The sequence below is a fragment of the Aspergillus versicolor genome, assembly GCF_001890125.1.
Source record: "Aspergillus versicolor CBS 583.65 unplaced genomic scaffold ASPVEscaffold_5, whole genome shotgun sequence".
In the NCBI taxonomy this organism is placed as follows: Eukaryota; Fungi; Ascomycota; class Eurotiomycetes; order Eurotiales; family Aspergillaceae; genus Aspergillus; species Aspergillus versicolor.
In genome coordinates this window covers 2,348,617-2,367,164 of record NW_024467528.1, presented here as the reverse complement: position 1 = coordinate 2,367,164, position 18,548 = coordinate 2,348,617, and the positions used below count along the sequence as shown (strand labels likewise).

The window sequence follows — 18,548 nt, the reverse complement described above, 5'->3', positions numbered from 1 at the left end:
ACCATATACCCCTCGGTTTCCTCATTGTATTCTATCATCGGATTTTGAACATCTCAGAGTGTGCCCATGTACTAGTGCCTATCTTCTCACTTGTCTTATTTCTGGAGATTCCTTTGGCCTATTCCAGCCGTGATTCCAAGCATACCTTGTTGCCCGGCATCTGTGAAAGCAATGCTGCTCAAGGCTGGTCCTAGAGAAGGCACAAGGCATAACACCTGTAGCAGTTTATCTGTTTATTCTGCCGTTTACATAGATTTAGAACTGGGCCTTTGGTTTTCATGTTGAGTATACTAAGCAGATATTTTCTAGCTATTAATGTTATAGAGACTTTGAACGGGGAGTGGTGAAGACCTCGGAATGAGAAAAAGAGCAGACTAAGCCATCCAGAGCTCGCGGGAGTCATCAGCCTTGGATCTAGGTAGCCTTTGGCCTGTCGTTGACCTCATTAGAGGTACCTGCCTGGGAAGACGGCTGGATGTTAAAGCGGCAAGAGATTCTTGGGCGATGTCGAACGCTGGGCATAGATCGCGGGCTGCTTTCTAGGTCAATTAACTAGGCAAAAGATACAGAGCATTAACCTCCCTCTCTGGCTCCATTTATTTGAGCGAATAAACGAGTGTTATCCTCCAAGCACTTACAGGCCCCTAGACGTTTGCTGGAGCTGCCTTCCTCCTTCATCCATTCATCCATCCGCATCCCTTTTTCTTTGATTAATCTTTTTCTTCTGTCGTATATAACTACACCACACCGTATACGTATCTTTATCCATTCTACCTCGACCGGCGCTCAACTTACATCCGGGCGCCATTTACCAACATGGCTTTCGCCACGATAAACTCCGCACCTCCGACACATAGTATTCCCCCAGCACAAACACACACCCAAATCCCAGCAATTGAAGATGCCTTTGGTGCCGAACCCGCGCTGAAGAAACGAGTTTACGATGCGATCGGTGCGTAACTTTCTCCCAAACCCGCGTGTCAGCAACATGATCTAATTGTGTTCTTTCCAGGGTCAACCCCTCAATATGTCCCTCTTTTCGAAGATATCGCTCGGTATACCTCTAGCCTACGGACGAGAAGCGCGAACCCCGTTCAACCCATCGAGGTTGTCAACGACGAGCCGGTCGCCAAAAAAAGGAAGATCGAGAATGGTACCTCGGGAGCTGGGACTGGGGCCACTCAATCGCTGGCCGATCTGAAAACACACAAGGCTCTGCAGTTCTACATGCAGGATGTATCTTTCGCGATTCCGCAAAGGAAAAAGTTGACGCTGGAGCTCACGGCAGGGAACAAGTATCTGCGAGCTCGGAACCAGACGTCCAAGGAGGTGGAATTCGGTGTCCCGCTGGATAGAATTCGTATGATAATCCCCAGGTTCCTTTTCCCTGGGGTTAAACCTGCTAATGCTGTGCAGAACATGTTTTGTGTCTCCCCGTCCCCGAAAAGAACCATAAACAATTCAACTTTTGCATCATTCCCCAGTTCGCCGATGGAATAAACCCACCTCCTGAAGGCGAATCTACGCCCGAGACAATTGTGTGGACGGTTAACGACGGGCCTGCTAAATCTGCGTTTTCGGGACAGGGCCAGCAGATTGGGAATGGGGAAGGCGAGACGGCCGAGGCTCTTGTTCGCAAGGTGCTAAATGACGATCTGTCGCATATACAAGTGGTGCGCCCGGATGCGCGGGAGTTTGCCAGCGCGATACCGGAGGCACATAGGAAGGGAGAAAAGGCGTACCATGTCAAGGCATTCCGTGGTAGCAAGGATGGTACGAAGTTCTTGCAAAATTAATTGATGAGGCCATTAACTGATTTCACTCCCGCTTAGGTTATCTATTCCTCCTGTCTACCGGTATATTCTTCGGTTTCAAGAAACCGTTGCTTTTCTTCGCATTCGAGAACGTTGATTCGATTTCTTATACCTCTGTCCTCCAGCGAACGTTCAACTTGAATGTCGTGGCGCGCGCTATTGACAGCGAGGCAACGCAGGAATTTGAGTTCTCCATGATCGACCAGGCGGATTTCTCCGGTATTGATGCTTACATCAAAACACACGGCCTACAGGACGCTAGTCTCGCGGATGCTCGACGCGCGAAACGCTACAATATCAACGGCGCGAAGACGGAAGAAAACACCGAGGCTGACGCGCAAGACGCTGAGGAAAGTGAACTACAAAAGGCACATCGCGAGCTAGAAGACCAAGAAGACGAGGATGAAGAGGATTACGACCCCGGCAGCGATGGCGAGAGCGAAGGAAGCGGCTCTAGTAGTGAGGAAGACGGTGACCAGGATGAAGGTCAAGAAGATGCGGATGTCGAAGACGAGAACATAGTGGCGGACGAACTCGGGAGCGAAGCGGAAAACGTCTCGGAGGATGAGTTGTAACTTGTAAATTGCAGTGTACATTTATATGCATGAGGTGCATGCTGTCAGCTCTTTACCGTCATGCTGTCCTAGATTCAGCCGTTAGAGCCGACATGTGTGTTCGAAGCTTGTCAATCCGCTGGCAGGGTCCTGCTCTTAGCCTGTTGGTTTTCCGTTGGCCGGAGATGGGGCCATCTAATCCATATCTCTGGGCAGTGAGCAATCTCCACGTAGTCTAAACAATGGACAACGAGTCATCTACCCGTCCACGGCACAAGGAGCCACAGCGGTAACAATAAATGGGACGTGATGCCGGCGAGCTGACATCTCTCCTCCATACACAACTCGTCAGAATGCAGTTTCAAACTCAGAGAAGTCGTACAAAATCTCCCAAAACAAATGCCCAATTGGGCGCACCATCAAACAGTGGGTCAGTTCCTGTAGACGTGTCAGATGGAGAACCAAAGCCCTGCGGGGAGGACGTAGGGGGGGCGATGGGCGATGTATGTGTCTGTATGCAAATGGAGTTGAAGCAGGTACGCCTGTCAGCTTTGCAATGTGCTCCGTACCTGAATCTTGAACCTGCTGGAGGATCAATGATATCGCCAAAGACAACCCGCGATCAATAATTCAATCAAGGCATTAGGGACGGGAATCAAGATTAACTATGGAGACCCAGCCGGGCGATGATGCCAAACGACCGTCAGTCGCCCGTAAACGGGTTACCATTTCTTACCAGGGAAGGGCTAAACCACTACTCAAATAACATGGAATCACGACCCCTAGCGGTATCGTTTGGTAATGGGCGTTCCACGGCGAATCTGGCCATTTGAGTGCAGCTCTCACTGGTCAGGGGCAGCGTGCTAAGAAAAGAAAAAACTCGTCTCCAGGTGTCAAAGGGTCGAAGCTGTCCCAGGTGCACTGCTGAGTTTTCCCGGGTTTGGTCCGGATCGTAATTGGCAGATTGACGCATTCCAATCTGAGTCAATTCAGCAAGGCTCTCCTGTGATAGTCACCACAGTAACCCGTGGACAGCACAGATCCAGCATCCCTTACACTGGCTGGGCTCCAGGAGAATAATATGGCTTGAACTGATCATCCACCAGGCAGAGCGATTATTCCTGACAACCGAGAGCTTATTGCCAAGATCGTCATCAACTGGGCTAATTGGAGAAAAGCTTCTGATCGAGCCAACACCGCTTGTCCGCTTTTCGCTCAACGCCGACAGGGCACTGCCGGCGACGAGGCGAATTGTTTGATCCCGCCGCTGCCAACACATTCTTCTCTGTCGTAGAATTTGATGCGGTCAAGGGCTGCTCCTAATTGTCAGAGTGACAACGGTCGCTGGCATGCAATCTAAATCACAGACTGTTAATATTGTAGCTGCAGTACCCCTGCACGGCAAATTGAGTGATACCTAATACCAAAGTTACCGTACGGCGCGAGAAAACCAGGGCAAAACAGCGCAGCCCGGTCGGGTACTGGTGTCTCGCCCGTACCAGCCTGTCCACGGCAGCATCCCGGGCGTCCTCATTCCTCTCCTGCTCTCGCTCTCGCCTCTCGCCCTTTCGCCTCTCCCTCACGGATTCTCTTGTCACTCCGCCTCGTTTTCCTTTTCCTGCATCGGTCGTCTGAGGTCTCCTCTCCCCCTACCCACTCACCGTCCTCCGTCGATCTCCATCGACCTCCCTCTTCTGCTTCTCCTCTCTTTTCCCTTCATACCTACTACCTCTCCTCTCCTTATCCGCCTTCGGCCTCTATCCAACCACTGCTAGCTGCAGTTTTCCACTGCCGCGCAGTTGGTGCAGATTACTAGGAGCTTCCTCCGTTTAGAATCTGCCACTCCTCTTTATCCTCTCCATCCTGGGGAATTGCCATCCGACACCTCGGCCGCACCCTGAATCGAGCCCTCGAACTGACTCCCGAAAGAGTCCTCGATTAGCTTCACCGTCCTCTCCCGTTTCATCGGCTTTGTTTCCCTTCTATTTTGTCCATCGAGTATACCTCGCGTTACCGGTCATTGTTCGCTTTCGGTGTCGCCGAGTCCCTGTCTCTTATACCGTCTACACTTTGGGTTATTGCATGAATGGTATAGCATAGTACATCTCGGACGTCTCTGTAAGACATACCTTTGATCCATATCCCCTACTTCATATCGCCAGTGCGGTCGGCTTTGTTTTTCCTCTCCTCTAACAATAGCCAGCCTTCACGTGTTTGCACCCCCCGTCGAGTCTCCCGCACGCTCGTCCACCGTCAAGGTCTTTTGGCTCGCATCGCCCGCGCAGACATGGCTTCCTCGTCGTCCAACGTGGTGGGTGTCCACTACAGAGTAGGAAAGAAAATTGGTGAGGGTTCTTTTGGTGTGATTTTCGAGGGGACAAATCTCCTGAACAACCAGCAAGTTGCTATTAAATTTGTGGGTTTTGCTCAACCTCCGATGTAGGTTACTCAGTGGCTAATGGTACCAGGAACCTCGGAAAAGCGATGCTCCCCAGTTACGGGATGAATATCGGACTTACAAGATCTTGGTTGGATGCCGTAAGTCTCTCTCTGCGAGCCGATAAGGGATCGGGTAACTGACTTGACTAGCTGGCATCCCCAATGTCTACTACTTTGGTCAGGAGGGCCTGCATAATATTCTAGTGATCGACTTGCTCGGTCCTAGTCTTGAGGACCTCTTCGACCATTGCAATCGACGATTCTCCGTCAAGACTGTGGTTATGGTTGCTAAACAAATGGTAAGTTTCTCTCTATTCCAGTTCTATACCCAAATCCTTCTTTCTAACAATAGTAGCTCTCCCGCGTTCAAACAATCCACGAAAAGAACCTGATCTACCGTGATATCAAGCCCGACAACTTCCTCATCGGTCGCCCGAACTCCAAGGCCGCCAATGTAATCCACGTCGTTGACTTTGGAATGGCCAAGCAATATCGGGATCCTAAAACGAAGCAACATATCCCATACCGTGAGCGGAAGTCGCTGTCCGGTACAGCGCGCTACATGAGTATCAACACCCATCTGGGACGCGAGCAGTCACGACGAGACGATCTTGAGGCCTTGGGCCATGTGTTTATGTACTTCCTTCGAGGTGGCCTGCCGTGGCAGGGCCTGAAGGCTGCCACCAACAAGCAGAAATATGAAAAGATCGGGGAGAAGAAACAGACTACCGCGATCAAGGAGCTCTGCGAAGGATTTCCAGGTGGGTCCTTACCATTATTTAACCTAGGTATTGAACATACTAATGGGGTTTAGAAGAATTCAACAAATACCTGAGTTATGTCCGCAACCTTGGTTTCGAAGATACACCCGACTACGACTACCTGCGGGATCTGCTCACCCAGGCTCTCAAGAACGCTGGGGAAATCGAAGATGGCGAGTACGACTGGATGAAATTGAACAATGGTAGAGGGTGGGAGTACAAATCGTATTCATCTCAACAGGCCCTTCATAACTCAGCCCTTCCTACCTCTGCCAGGGACCTCCATGGCCAGCAAATTCGCAACAGCCAAAGGCCCGGCGTGACCGCAGACCGTTTAAACGCCGCGCAGCCCCCGCCCCCCTCTCCAGCGAAACCCGGAGTCGGGAAGACGCGCGAGCAGCAAAACGTCCGAGGCGGCATCCCGCCGAAACGCCAGAGCGGGGGGTTCGACGCGACACCAGCAGCGTCGACAGTAGCGCAGTTCCAAAACTCAAACGCAAATATCTCGGGTCGGGTCGGCAGCCCAGCGAACCCGTCGAAGACTCAGCCAGCCCAGGGAGCCCAGCAGGCGAGCAATGAGCCGCAGCCCACCTTTGTTCAGAAGGTGATGAAAGCATTATGCTGCGGTAGGTGATCGTTCTACTCCCCTCAAATGTGTCACGCCTGCTCATCTAAGTGAAGGTTGAAAGGTTGACACCTCTGTTCTGAGTACGAATCTGTAATTCTACATAATATCCTTGTCATGCAGGGTCTTGGGCCTGCATTCCTTGTCTTGTTTAGGGGTTGGAGGGCGCCATGGTCTATACTGTCATAACTTGACTCGCCGCCATTGTTTCTTGCCGAGCCGAAGATAGGAGAAACTCGCGGATCCTGGTGGCAGATGGACACTATGTGGAATGGGGCGGGTATATCTTCTCTATGTTTCTCACCGACAAGCCCGTTGAGCAATTGCTCCACCCTCCTTGTTTCGTTACCCTACTCATCAAGGCCCCTTGGATTCTGACGCGGGCTGGACCTCTCGGAGCGGACCCTCCTTCACCTTCTACATATTCTCGTCATTATGCTCCCCTACACTACACTCGTTATGGTGCTACGGCTTTGGAACGGCGAATTTGAGCTTTCTGTTTCTGCGTCTTTTGGTTGTCTTATTCGTGCACTGCTTTATCCCGCATTTCTGGCATGGGCCATTTAATTCTAGATTTCGTCTTGTTTCTGAGTATATGACAACCGCACGAGTTGCTGACAATTCTCGCGGGTCACCTTTGATATTGCCTGTCCGGTTATCCTGCGGCTTTGACTGGTCGTTGTGGTGAGATTAATGATGGCAGAAAGGGCGTTTTGGCATCCAATGGATACAAGCTCGCGCGTTATCTGGGTAGTCTGCCTATCTATGTGGCATTTTTAGCATATAAATGTTGTCCTATGCCCTGTCAATACCTGCAGGATTGTTCTCATCAACCAAGGAGTTTGCAAAGGGTTCTGCTTCGCTTCGCTTCTGCTCTGTTCTTGCTTGTCTAGCAGTACCACTCACGCAGCCTTGCCTTGTTTCCCAATCTTGCTATTGTACTTTCTGCTACATCTCGTTATCGCCTGTCTTGTTCAATTCAATGAGCGCATCCCAGAAGAGTTACTTGCCTACCAGACTTCCCCTGCCCTCTCTGCCCATCTTCGTGTTGAGTAGGCCTTTGTCATTCTAGTTGACACTCGTGCCTACTCTGCTGTTTACACTTGTACATTGGCTATCGCAGCGAGTCGGTTAGCTTTAGGTTCCGCAGTATTGTTCGGTATATATGGGCTGGGGAGGGCATTGTATAGAGTAATTGATATTATACATATTTCCGCTCAGAGTTGGACTTACGATACGTAGAGCCATTAGACAATGTGCTTTCGATGGAGTAGTACCATTTCTCCATGGTCTCTCATATGAAATGCAGTATTTATTGTTATTTAGATGGGGAATAATATTTTATCATTGCCACTGCATTTGTTGTTCACCCTTATCACGAATGGGTCGATAGCGTTTTTGCCGCTGTAGAATATATATAAATACCAGCATTGCCTAGATGGTGTTGTAGAGATATATATAGCATACCTGACAAGACGCAGGATTTCATTACGTAGGCGAAAGCTTCTAACCAGACCTTTGCGAAACAATTGAACGAGATCGAGACTAGAGAAAGAAATATATATTACAACCCGCTACACAGCGTCAAGCAAGCATCACTACCTGCTACAAGCCTTCGCAGTTTCTTACTGGATAATGACTTTTAATGCCCTTTACCCTCGACCTGAGATTGAAAGCGCCGATTCTGCCGGGCCATACGTACCAACCTTCTCTTTCCGGCCGGTAGAGCTCAAACAGATGGCTGTGTTTATGCCGGCGCCACTTGGTCTCAACCCCCAAGACTGCAAGACGGCATGAGGTTGCCCGATTGCCACAAAGAGTTGCTTGGCTCGCAATGATTGCCGTATTTCCATTGTTATCAAAGAATTAGTAATTGGCGTAAGCTGACGGATCAAACGGAGGCTTTGGACGACAAACGATCAGACGCATGACCCTCGGCCGACATCACCAAACGATGAAACGGTAAAGCTCCAGCCACGAAAATATTACCGAGTCGTAATTCAAACTAGGCAGTTACGCTGGGCGCACCTGCCTGGGATTCAGCCACGATTCATCCATGTCTTTGTTACCCCAATTGGCCCGCTAACCATGATAGGCATTTGCAAAGTCGACTGGGTGTAGAAGCTGCTCGGTACCCGACCAGCGGGGTTGAATATGCATGAACATTCTGTTGTGTGGGAGACGACCGGTCTTTCCGACTCAGTCAGGAATCCCGTGCAGTGATGTATTGCAGCCTAGATGGCGCGAGTGGAAAGTGCCTGGAAGCGGGGTAAACGGTTTGGTATGCTATGTAGTATGTACCTTTCCCAAACGAGTCTTCGGGGGGGATTCTATTTCTAATGTTGGGGGGGGGAGGGGTGCAGAATTAGCACTTGAACTTCGGGGTTGAATCATCTGGGGAAGCTAGGAATGCGGAGGGGAGGGAAAAGGGCGCAAGGAGCTGATTTGGCGAGACATTGGGTGAGATGCGAATGGAATATTATTGAGTTGACGAGTTGTCTGAGAGGATTGGGCCTTGAGTCAGAGCGTGACGCAATCGGCGAGCCGCTGATGTTGTATCTGCATATCAGATGCTTCAATCGTAAGATGTTTGCTTGTGAGCTCATGATACTCGCAGGGAGCTTTTCCTGTACAGGCATTCCAATCCTGGATCGACGGCCGGTGGCCTTGATCCAGTTTCGGATAGATTGGGGCCGACAGGGAAGAGAGAGGCCCTCCATCCAAACAGAGTCCATCTTCTTCGGTTGTCCATCAACAGCAAACGTCCTGCAGCCTCAGAATTCTGACACATCTCGCAGCTAGCGCTGCAACACGGCAGTTAGCTTCTCGACCTTTCCCTCCGCAATGATACGAGCTTCCATGCCAAATGCCATCATGGCGCAGGCGAGCAGTGTCCATATGCAGTCAAGCCTGGCTTAATTGGCGCTGCAACGACCAGCATTGGGAATGCAGCCGGCAGATGGAGCGGGGAAGAAACTGCCCAGCCAGTAGCCACCAGTCACCTGCAAGGCCCTTGTTTTCTTTCCAGATCAAGGTTCGATCGGAATGGGGTGCGAGCTTCGGTGCGTGGAGCGAAGAGAGAGAGTCGGGCGGTGCCGCCACCACGTGACTCAAGGTCCAGGCAGGGTTTCAGGATCTTCACGGCCAAATTGTTGAGGCGATGAGATCACCGTCGTCTCATCTCCGAGCCCGCGTCGTTTCAGTGTTAATGTGGGCGGCCCCGTATAGCCTGGCCCAGCCTCCCAAGAGTACCCAGGACGGAAGACATCTCGGGAGGGCACCGGCGAGCTCCGTGGATCGCAGATTCACACCAGTGCCAGCAGAACCGAGAACGCACAGATGGATCAGTTACATAAAAGATACGACCGGTGGGGCAAGAACAGTGGTTTCATATGGCCTCGAGAATTTGAGGATTCTCCACAGAAGTCTAGAATTGCATTCCATGGGTTTTGACCCTGTTGTTTCCCGCGGATAGCATCGGCGCGCGCCTGTTGAATTCGCCTGATTGAGTTTTTCCGTGGGTAGCGACCTGACTATGAAAGACGGTAACCCGGTGAGACCTTTGCAGTTCATGAATCATTCGACTGACTCAATCGGAGCAGGGTAGGGCTGGCAACCGAGAGTTGTGGATATACACCGTCCTCCTTGCCGGTGGTTCAGATTAAGCCATCCAAGGAAACCGGATTGTCGTCGGATATGCGACCGGAGTTGGCTCGCTTTTCTCGGAGGGCCACGGAAAATACTTCCTAGCCGACAAGAAGTTGGAGAGACAGAATTGTTGACGGATGAGTTCGTTCAGCCGCTGTGGCAAAGCGCCTAAAATTTTTTCAAAGTCCAAAGAAGCTCAAGTTCAACTGCTCCACGGGTGATCTCCCCTGTCTGTCTCGGAAAATTCAGGAGAGATTCCTTTGATACTCCGGCTAAGAAGGCTGACAGCGTTGACATGAATGAAGGCGTGGTGGTGGTACGCGATAGGGTAACGTTACAGGTTACACCATCGAAATTGCCACCGTTGAACAACGGACACAAGGGATTAATCGATGATTTTGGACGGGCGTGCCCAGTTGCCTGATTCTATATTGACGAGGGGTATATGTGGCGAGAGAGTTCTAGCAGTGTTCTAGAATTCGGACCCTGTCTGAACTTGAGTTTGACCTTTCCTGATCTTCGAAGTTTACAAGGGGTGGAGTGTTGCTCTGCCGCGCAAAACTACGATTCATGCGATCATGCGAGTCATTGTTGTTGAACTTGTGCCAGAGCCCCAAAGTCGAGAAAGATCTGCACGACGAGATAAACTCGCACGGGTAAACCGAAGATCTGGACAAATGATGTGATGGAATCATCGAAGCTTGTTCCTGATACATTCGTTCGCACTGCGGTGGGTGCTTGCGTTAGATGCACTATTATACGCCTTGGAGCGTCCTACGACTCTCGAGTCTGCTGCTGTGACACGCCCAATGTGCGCCGTCTCCAGACTGATAACTCGTCCATCTTGCTTTGCCTGGCAGCGTCTGGCACCTGCTGTGCGACACTGGTCTCCACGGGTACGTAAGCACATTTGCCAATTGACCGTTCAGTCAATGCCGGCGTAGTCAACACGCAGCTGGGTCTGCAATTTGGCCTCGCAAGGGTGGACAGGGTCGGACAGGCTTCAACACCGGACGCATCAATTGCCAGCGGCCGAGTCCAGCCAGCGGGCTGAGAAGGAAAGGAGAAAATCGCGTGAGCAGTAAGGAGGAGGAAGGAGATCACGTTGAAGACAGACTGTCGCAAGTGGGCCCAGTGGAGATGCTGGGCGCCACCGGTCGCACGATCATTGGCCTGGTACAATCATCCCACGGCCCCATAACACTCATCCACGCAAACCTCCTCGATCAGGCCCCGTGGCCAGCGGACGCTGACTGGTTGGTGAGTGGGCCAAAGGAGTGACCCCCCACTGCGGTGCTTGATTCGCCAGCCCGATCAGGGTTTTCCTTGGAATCTTGGATTCTTGGGGCCATCCAAGACAGCCCGCCGCCTTCTTTGAGAATTCTTTGCCTGTTCTGTCAGGTTCTGGAAAATGTTCGTCAGGCCTTCTTTTTCTTTTCTTTTTTCTTTCTTTTTTTTTTTTTTTTGCCTGTTTCGCCGCACGCCATCCGAATGCAGCAACACCCCACTCCGCCCGTCGTATCTGATTGAGTCCACTCCGAAGGGACCTTGCGATCGCAACATTAAAAAGAAAAAAATCATGAAAAATTTAAAGACTTCAAAAACCGTAGCTGTGACACATCTGCTGTTGAACTGATCGATGCCTGCAGAGTGCAGGCCCTTGCAGACCGGTCGGCTTCAATCAAAGCGCAGGCAGCATCCGAGCAGCGTGAGTGGTGGGAGCTGGGCGTCAGAGCAAACGCCTGTCCTGGCATCAGGCCAGGATCGGACTGACTACGACGCTTGTGGCATAGTGTGGGTCCAATTTAGGCAGGAGGGCAAAGAATGGGTAAGACTGTCAGACAAGTCGCACGGTAAGATAACAGCTGCGGCACAAACGCCAGTTGCCTGTCTGACTCCGGCGGGCACGCTCTTTGTTGACGGAATCATTCGGGACACCAACGGTGTACTGGAGGAAGCTTGGTTGTTCTGATCAGGCTGGATTTGACGGAACTGTAGCACTGAGAGACTACTCCTGCATATTCCATTCTTCGCTCCTTGCCTCATGCTGCACCGCCGGCTTGGCGATCCGCAGATCCTGCACCGCTCAGCCAATCACAGCCGAGCCCCTCCCCCAGTCAGGCCGTCGTGCGCGCGTTCTCCAGAATCTGAGCTGCCCTTTCTCGTTTCTGCGCCTTCTCTGCTTCTTCCTCTGCCTTCAGCCCTTTTCAGGGACTTCAAAGCACATCATTGCTTTTTTTTGCCGGTCGCAGGCTCGCAGCAGTTCGGCGTCGGGCAGTCCCACTGCGACGGCCTGCGGCAGCTAAAAGACAATCTTTCAATTCCGACACTGCCCTGCTCAAAGAACCGCAACCCGGGATAAAGAGATAAAAGCCTTGTAGACTAGAGGCTGAATGAAAGCAATTGATTCATTCAGATGGACCTGATTCCGAGTCTTTGATGATCTCGGCCCGTATATAACTCGTCTTGCGTCCCGATTTATTTTCAAGATTTTCGTATTTCCCACATTATTATTGTTTTTATTTAGATTTTATATTTCTTATTCTGAAGCTTGTTGCCACTCTGGAGCTTCGTCTTGGCTGTGACCCTACAAATTCTGCACGAGTCCCTCCCTGTTCCTGGCGGGTTGTGTATTATAGTCCTCAATTTTCAACGTCGCAGCGTCATTTTTTGGATACACAAAGTCCATACGCAAGCCCAGTAGTACTTGTTTCGCCCACTCCGTCTACCATTACGACTACTACTACTTAATTCCCACCATTCTCCGACCCAACTTGAGCGATTTACACATCTTGTCCACTCTGAATCACGGAGTTCGCCCACTCCTGTCACCATTCCTTGCAGCATTTTGCTGTCGCATTGCATCATCACCTGGTAAGTGTGGTTTTTTTTCTTGTTTCATTCACTTCATCCTATCCAACAAAAATTGGATGGGCGATCTTCAGGAATCAACCCAGGCCTTCTTCAAATGACATTGCATGGCATCATCTCTGCTCCAACCGCCTTATCGGGGTGGGGTGCCGACCTCGGCCTGATAGGCGGAGACCCGTCAAGGTTCTGGCTCAGAGAGGATCGACCGCGGCGGCTGCTGATTGGGCGGCTCCCCTCTTCTGGGAGGGTTCTTTTCTTCTCTAGCCCAGCCTAGCCTAGCCCCAGCCCAAGTGGGCCGCCGTGCAAGTTGGCTGATCAGCGTCCATCACATCACTTCATTTCGCTCCCAAGTTCCCACTCCCTCGCACTCCAGTCGCTGCCTCGCTCCGTTATATGCCCTTTTCCTCCCTCCTCCCTCCGTCTGTCCCTGTCGTCATTAATAACCTTCTTTATCCCTTATCTTCTTCCCTACACCCCCCAAGTTAACCTTTTTGATCAACTCTGGGATGCGCTTATCCCGCCAATGATCCATCTCTCGCGCTCTCTCGCTCTCTTTTCCCTCACTAACCGCCCGCCGTTTCCTTCAGCTTTCACTCTCGCCGTCTGTCTGCGCTTTCATCTTTGAACCACCTCGAGGCAGACCTTTTACCACCTCACTCATCCACCGCCATCCATCCACATTATCCGGTGTATTCGACCCAAACAACTCGGGCTCTCTCGCTACCTCTTCAAATACTCCCAGCGAGACCGGCCCACTCTCCCTTGGCTCGACTAAGGGGGAAGAGTGCAATAATTTCACTCTTACGATATATACAAACGAGGGGACGACCGCTAAGCGAAATGCTGAAGAAGAAATCCCTTCACCCTCCTCTACTCTTTTGGCACAACACTCCCAGCTCAACACCAGACCTCTCCCCGACATCCTCATCATCGGATTCTGAGTCGGACGAGGACATGGACCCTTCTGGTTCACGTCCGTTAAGTCTGACTGTTCCTCAAGGCGCTTTCTGTTCCATGCGTCCGACCCTCGATGAGGTGCTCGCGAATACGGCACCTGCTCCTTACACCCTTAGCGCCTTCATGGCCTACCTTTCGCAGAACCACTGTCTGGAGACCCTGGAATTCACAATGGATGCGAAGCGGTACCGGGAAGCTTATGATGGCGTCAGCCGCCAACTAGGACAGTTCCCAATTACGACCGACTGCCCAGAGACCCGCCACTTGTGTATGCTCTGGCAACGACTTCTGTCCGCTTACATTGTCCCCGGATCCCCGCGGGAAATTAACGTCTCCAGCGAGGTCCGTGATTACATCCTTCTCAGACACGCCAACCAGGCTATCCCTCCTCCGCCTTCGATGTTGGACGCCGCGGTTAAGCTCGTTCATGATCTGATGGAGGAGTCGATTTTCATGCCCTTTCTGAACGCCCATTCATCGTCCACTCATGTGCTCCCCCTCGCAGACCCATTGTTCTCCCACGATGACAGCCATGTAACAATAGTTTCCAACCCGAGTCTGGATGAACACGCCGTCAAGCGAGTTCGCTCCAAGGGTGGCCGTCTTTCACCCCGTTCCTCGAGGGAACTAGGCTCACAGGTTTCCTCGAGCCCGCCTGCTGGCCACTTACCCCGCTCTAATTTCTCCATCAACGCAGTCACTTCTCGTGGCAAGTCCGTACACCGAACATCAAACCAGCCGTCAAGTACTGCCAGTGGTGACTCTACTTTGACAGATGACTCTGGCAGTCTTCAGTCGAGCACCGGGGAGCCGATGACTCCCCCAACCACCCCGCCATCTAGTGAACCCGGGATGCGAGCGAGCAGCCCCAAGAACCGCGTCGACAACCCTTGGAAGAAGATGGGCATGAAGCTTGGGTTCAAAAAGCGAGGCAACGGCAGCCAAAGCATGCGCTTCCCTCCGGACGAATGACTCTGGTTTGTTCCACGCACGATTTGACGTTATCACATCTCCTTGTCGAAAAGAAGAAAAAAGAAAAAACGTCTCGACATCACGACCAATATCGTACATCAACCTCTACCCACAATTTCCCTACGATCGATCCCCAACGGATCATGCCTGAAAACCGATACGAATGGACGGCGTAATGCACGGGCATTTTTATTACATATACGGAAGCATTTTCATATTTGGCGTTATTTTCAACAGCGAATGAGCGAGCATTCTTCGGTTTTGCAAAAGAATAGATAGAACGGTTCACCTGGAAAGGGAGGTTTTCTGCTCGGCGTTTGTTTTTCGTTTCTTTGTTGTGTTTCAAAATATTTTTCTCACGACTGTCTACTTGATGCATCATGCGCATATGCGAAAGCCGGATAGCCTTCGCATCATGAAATGGCGGGCCCTGATTTGTTGCACCTGTTTCTATAACTAGCATACACCCTTCTCCTGTGTGTTTTCGTATTCACGACATTGGCATTGGCATTGGCATTTACTTAGTATACTAGTCTAGATACCCAATGTGTGGTTAATACTTGAAGCATTATTTCCCAGCTCCTAAACTATCTCTTCTTTTGACTTATCGACAATATTGGGCCCGGCCGTACCTACTATGGACTACCAAATGGCATGCATATATGTAAGTATGCCTAACCAGAGGCGATATGCATAACCCTATGGCTCTCGCAGCCCCATGTCATTTAGTCCCAATCTAACGACGTTTCCATATCCTATCTTGCCCTTCCATCCCCTTCTAAACCCACCACGATACCCGTCCCATCCAGTCAAACCACCTATGAAGAAGAGGAAGAAACAACAACTCTCCCCCCAACTCTCGTCTCCAGCGCAGATCCACCTCCCTCCCCATCAACATCCCACCCGCCCTCTCTCAGCGAATCAATATACCTCTCGAACCGACCCCCGTCATTTAGGTAGCCCAGCGTGCGTGAGAGAGTCGCTAGCGCTCTCCCCGTTTCGTCCTGGCTGCTGCTACTGCCACTGCCACCTTGCCCGTCTTCTGAGTGCACTAGGAGTCGTGTAGCGAGGAGTGCATGCATCCATGCCTTCAAGTGGGACTTTGGCGTGCTAGATGGTTTGAGGAGGATTGTTGCATCTGCGTGTTTTTGATTGTTTGGGCTGCTGCTCTTATTGATACTGTGCGGAAGGTGCAGGAGGATGATGTAGTCCTCGTCATTACAAATGGATGTTATCTCCCTCAGCGGGAGTGTAGTTTTGAGCGAATTGGAGCCGGGTACGGTCGTCGTCGTTGTAGTAGTTGACGACGACGAATGTGAGAGGAATTGACGTAACGAAGCGCCAATCTGACATGATCCTAATGTTTCTGTTTCTGTTTCTGGTGATCCTGTTGAGGAGGATTTAGAAGCGTACCAAGTGAGCGCGCCGCCTGCGTTGAAGATCCGTTCTTGTTTTGAGACTTGCGCTGGGGTTAGGACTGATAATTTTTGCGTTTCTTTTGCGCTTGATTGGCGTTTTTGTTCCTGCTTCTGTTGTTCTAGGTTTGAGGCGAGGTCGGGAAAGTCAGGGTCTGAGGAAAGAAGGGTTGAGAAGACGATATTGGCCCGTTGTCTGTTCAGGGTAGTCATCTGTACAGAGCACACAGCAGCGTAGTTAAGAGATAGGTGAAGAGTCAAAAGGAGGATGAGAGTGATCCATGTTGCTGCGAAGCCCGTGATGTGGGAGACAACTAAGGATCCGACCAGCATCCCGATCAGAGAGATAACCGTTTCCTGCGATGAATCTTTCTATTTCGGGTAGGCAGTTTAGGTTAGCTATCCCTTCTGTAGTAAAGCGTATTTGAACGAAAAGGCAAACGCACGGCATTGATCTCGGCGAGGTTCCCCCATTTCGAAAAATGAGCACTCAGACTAGCTTTCGAGCTTCCTCCGGCGACGCCGCAGAGCGCACGAAGCACACCAGCGGCACTGAGAATAGTTACTCGACTGACCCCGGCCGGGATCATGGGCGACAAGCAGTCGAGTACCATGGCGAGATCGTTAAAAATGTCCGCTGCGAAGCGGTACATCTTACATTCCGGCTCGAGGGCCGTTCCGACGCGGTGCGCGAAGAGAATCGTTGCAACTCGTCCAGATGTATCTTGGAGGATGTGAAGAAGGAGAGCAGACGTTGGAGAGGCATCAGCATTTCCGACTCCCACGCCTGTATTGTTTTAGCTTGGCCTGATGCATGGGGCTTTTGGGTTCAGGACCTTGTAGAACGGCTCGCGATGCTAATAAGCCGGCAATGGAACTGCTGAACGCTTGGAGAGAGTCCTTGTCGAAATGAGCATGGTACATTTGCATCACGCGTTGCGTGCGCAACTTACGAATATTTGATATCTGTCCTCTATTAGTATCTGTAAGGGTAGAAGGTTTGGAATTAACTCACGGGACATAGTCATCGCTAACACTATGCGGATAACCTGCTGGAAGAAACACGTCTATTAAGAGACTTTGTAGCGAGCCTAGAGACCATGGTGCTGAGTTAGAGGAAGTATGCTGATGCATCGTTAGTTGTGCTTGAGCGAAGCGATTTCCTGAACTTACCGCTACATCTACGCGGCCGGCGACCTGGCCCTCTTTTTCACCGATGGGTGATGCAGGCCCTGGAGAGGGTTCGGAGTAGATATAGGTTGATGTTGGGTTATTGAGCTCGTCGACCTCGGTGAAGGTGATTATCTTCGTGGCATGAGTGTCCATGTTTTATGACCAATTGCGAGACATGCAATAATACAAATTTCCCTTGTACACGTCTGCTTGGCGTTGGAAATATCAATAGAGGAAAGCGTACCGAGGACCTAGGTACACGCGTGAACGAAGATGGCGATGACTGGTGAGATGGTTGGTAAGGCTCGGAGAAACAGCGCTTAATTAAGGGCCAGCGTGCCGTGGCACGTGTCGTGCGCAGTCGACCTCGAGTACCTTTTGGCTCTTTGTTGCTACATTTTTAATAACTGTCAATTGAGCAGTCTACAGCTTCATGGATGAACGACTGCCAAACAATCAATTGTTTTGACCTAAGTATAGATATGAAGCTGAGGAACCTTGCCTCTTGCATTCCAGGCTTTCCAACAAACAAGCCCATCTATGACCTTGATAACCTGATATCAAATATATCCCGCATAACGCGCGCCAGAAGAATAGTAAAAACCGCTAAGCACCAAGACTAGCAAAACCACCTGCGCCGTAAACAAGGAGATAAAAGAATGAAAAGGAAAGTCGCAAAGGCCGCGGTCAAGCCGACCTTTGAATTGCGTCGAGGTTCGCAAGCCACTGGGGCTGCTTTTAGCCTCAAACGACCTTGGGGATTGGGAGCGACCGTGGGGCGTCCTCCCTCGCGTCTCAAGCATGCCACTCGTCCATGTGTCTCATCCTGACCATCGTCATTGAATCATTCTGTGCAAAGATGATTTGTAGTAGAATCAAATGTATAGACTGGCGCCGCCAGTCTCAATGGCCTCGATTTCGGCCTCGCTGTAAGGGAGGCGGTGGAAACGGGTGGGGAGGTCGGTACGATCGAAGAACACGCCCTGCTGGGGTTGGATGGAACCAAGAGAAGCTCCAGGGCTACGGCCAATGGAGCCTTGAGAGAACGAAGCGCGTCCGAGGGGGCCGTGCTGCTGCGCCTTTGCACGGTAGGCGGCGAAGGAGTCTGGAAGGACACCGGTGGGAGAAGCCGGGTGAGGTCGGGGGCTGTGGTCAACAGATTCTGATGGCAGTTAGCGGCGGATACCAATTGAGCTGGATTTGCGCGAGGCACGTACGAGGGATAGAACGTCTGCCAACGAAGCGGATAAGAGGGGTCCGGGCAGCGTTACGCAGAGAAACGGTGGCACGCATTTTGAAGAAGGTGGTGGGAAAGAAAA

General features: G+C 51.2%; 5 protein-coding genes across 5 annotated transcripts; 3 read left to right on the top strand and 2 right to left on the bottom strand.

The window, feature by feature from the left end:
• The first annotated feature begins 391 nt into the window (after positions 1 to 391).
• rtt106 (putative negative regulator of DNA transposition (Rtt106)) lies at positions 392 to 2,706 on the top strand. The gene is made up of 4 exons (XM_040812596.1): positions 392 to 952; positions 1,013 to 1,360; positions 1,417 to 1,773; positions 1,833 to 2,706. The coding sequence occupies exons 1-4, from the start codon at positions 817 to 819 to the stop codon at positions 2,387 to 2,389; spliced, it is 1,398 nt and encodes a 465-aa protein (XP_040668705.1). The 5' UTR covers positions 392 to 816; the 3' UTR covers positions 2,390 to 2,706.
• Positions 2,707 to 4,655: 1,949 nt separating this feature from the next.
• ASPVEDRAFT_132543 (casein kinase I) lies at positions 4,656 to 6,202 on the top strand (the record flags this gene model as incomplete). The annotated part of the gene is made up of 5 exons (XM_040806927.1): positions 4,656 to 4,784; positions 4,837 to 4,906; positions 4,958 to 5,106; positions 5,163 to 5,568; positions 5,622 to 6,202. 5 exons carry the CDS (start codon positions 4,656 to 4,658, stop codon positions 6,200 to 6,202), a joined length of 1,335 nt encoding a protein of 444 aa, XP_040668704.1.
• Positions 6,203 to 13,552: 7,350 nt separating this feature from the next.
• Positions 13,553 to 14,641, top strand: ASPVEDRAFT_132724 (regulator of G-protein signaling domain-containing protein; the record flags this gene model as incomplete). The annotated part of the gene is made up of 1 exon (XM_040806949.1): positions 13,553 to 14,641. One exon carries the CDS (start codon positions 13,553 to 13,555, stop codon positions 14,639 to 14,641), a length of 1,089 nt encoding a protein of 362 aa, XP_040668703.1.
• Positions 14,642 to 15,459: 818 nt separating this feature from the next.
• ASPVEDRAFT_84409 (RUS1 family protein) lies at positions 15,460 to 17,382 on the bottom strand (the record flags this gene model as incomplete). Its single annotated transcript, XM_040817529.1, has 6 exons — positions 15,460 to 16,428; positions 16,503 to 16,843; positions 16,893 to 16,956; positions 17,010 to 17,022; positions 17,072 to 17,181; positions 17,230 to 17,382. 6 exons carry the CDS (start codon positions 17,380 to 17,382, stop codon positions 15,460 to 15,462), a joined length of 1,650 nt encoding a protein of 549 aa, XP_040668702.1.
• Positions 17,383 to 18,104: 722 nt separating this feature from the next.
• Positions 18,105 to 18,522, bottom strand: ASPVEDRAFT_131965 (alpha-ketoglutarate dehydrogenase subunit KGD4; the record flags this gene model as incomplete). The annotated part of the gene is made up of 2 exons (XM_040806878.1): positions 18,105 to 18,391; positions 18,447 to 18,522. The coding sequence occupies 2 exons, from the start codon at positions 18,520 to 18,522 to the stop codon at positions 18,105 to 18,107; spliced, it is 363 nt and encodes a 120-aa protein (XP_040668701.1).
• Between the last annotated feature and the right edge of the window lie 26 nt (positions 18,523 to 18,548).

Excerpts from the sequence above, each read along its gene's own strand:
- rtt106 (XM_040812596.1), top strand. The coding sequence starts at position 817 with ATGGCTTTCGCCACGATAAACTCCGCACCTCCGACACATAGTATTCCC. Across the intron at positions 1,361-1,416 it reads TGTCCCGCTGGATAGAATTC|AACATGTTTTGTGTCTCCCC; the intron begins GTATGATAATCC and ends AATGCTGTGCAG. Across the intron at positions 1,774-1,832 it reads ATTCCGTGGTAGCAAGGATG|GTTATCTATTCCTCCTGTCT; the intron begins GTACGAAGTTCT and ends ACTCCCGCTTAG.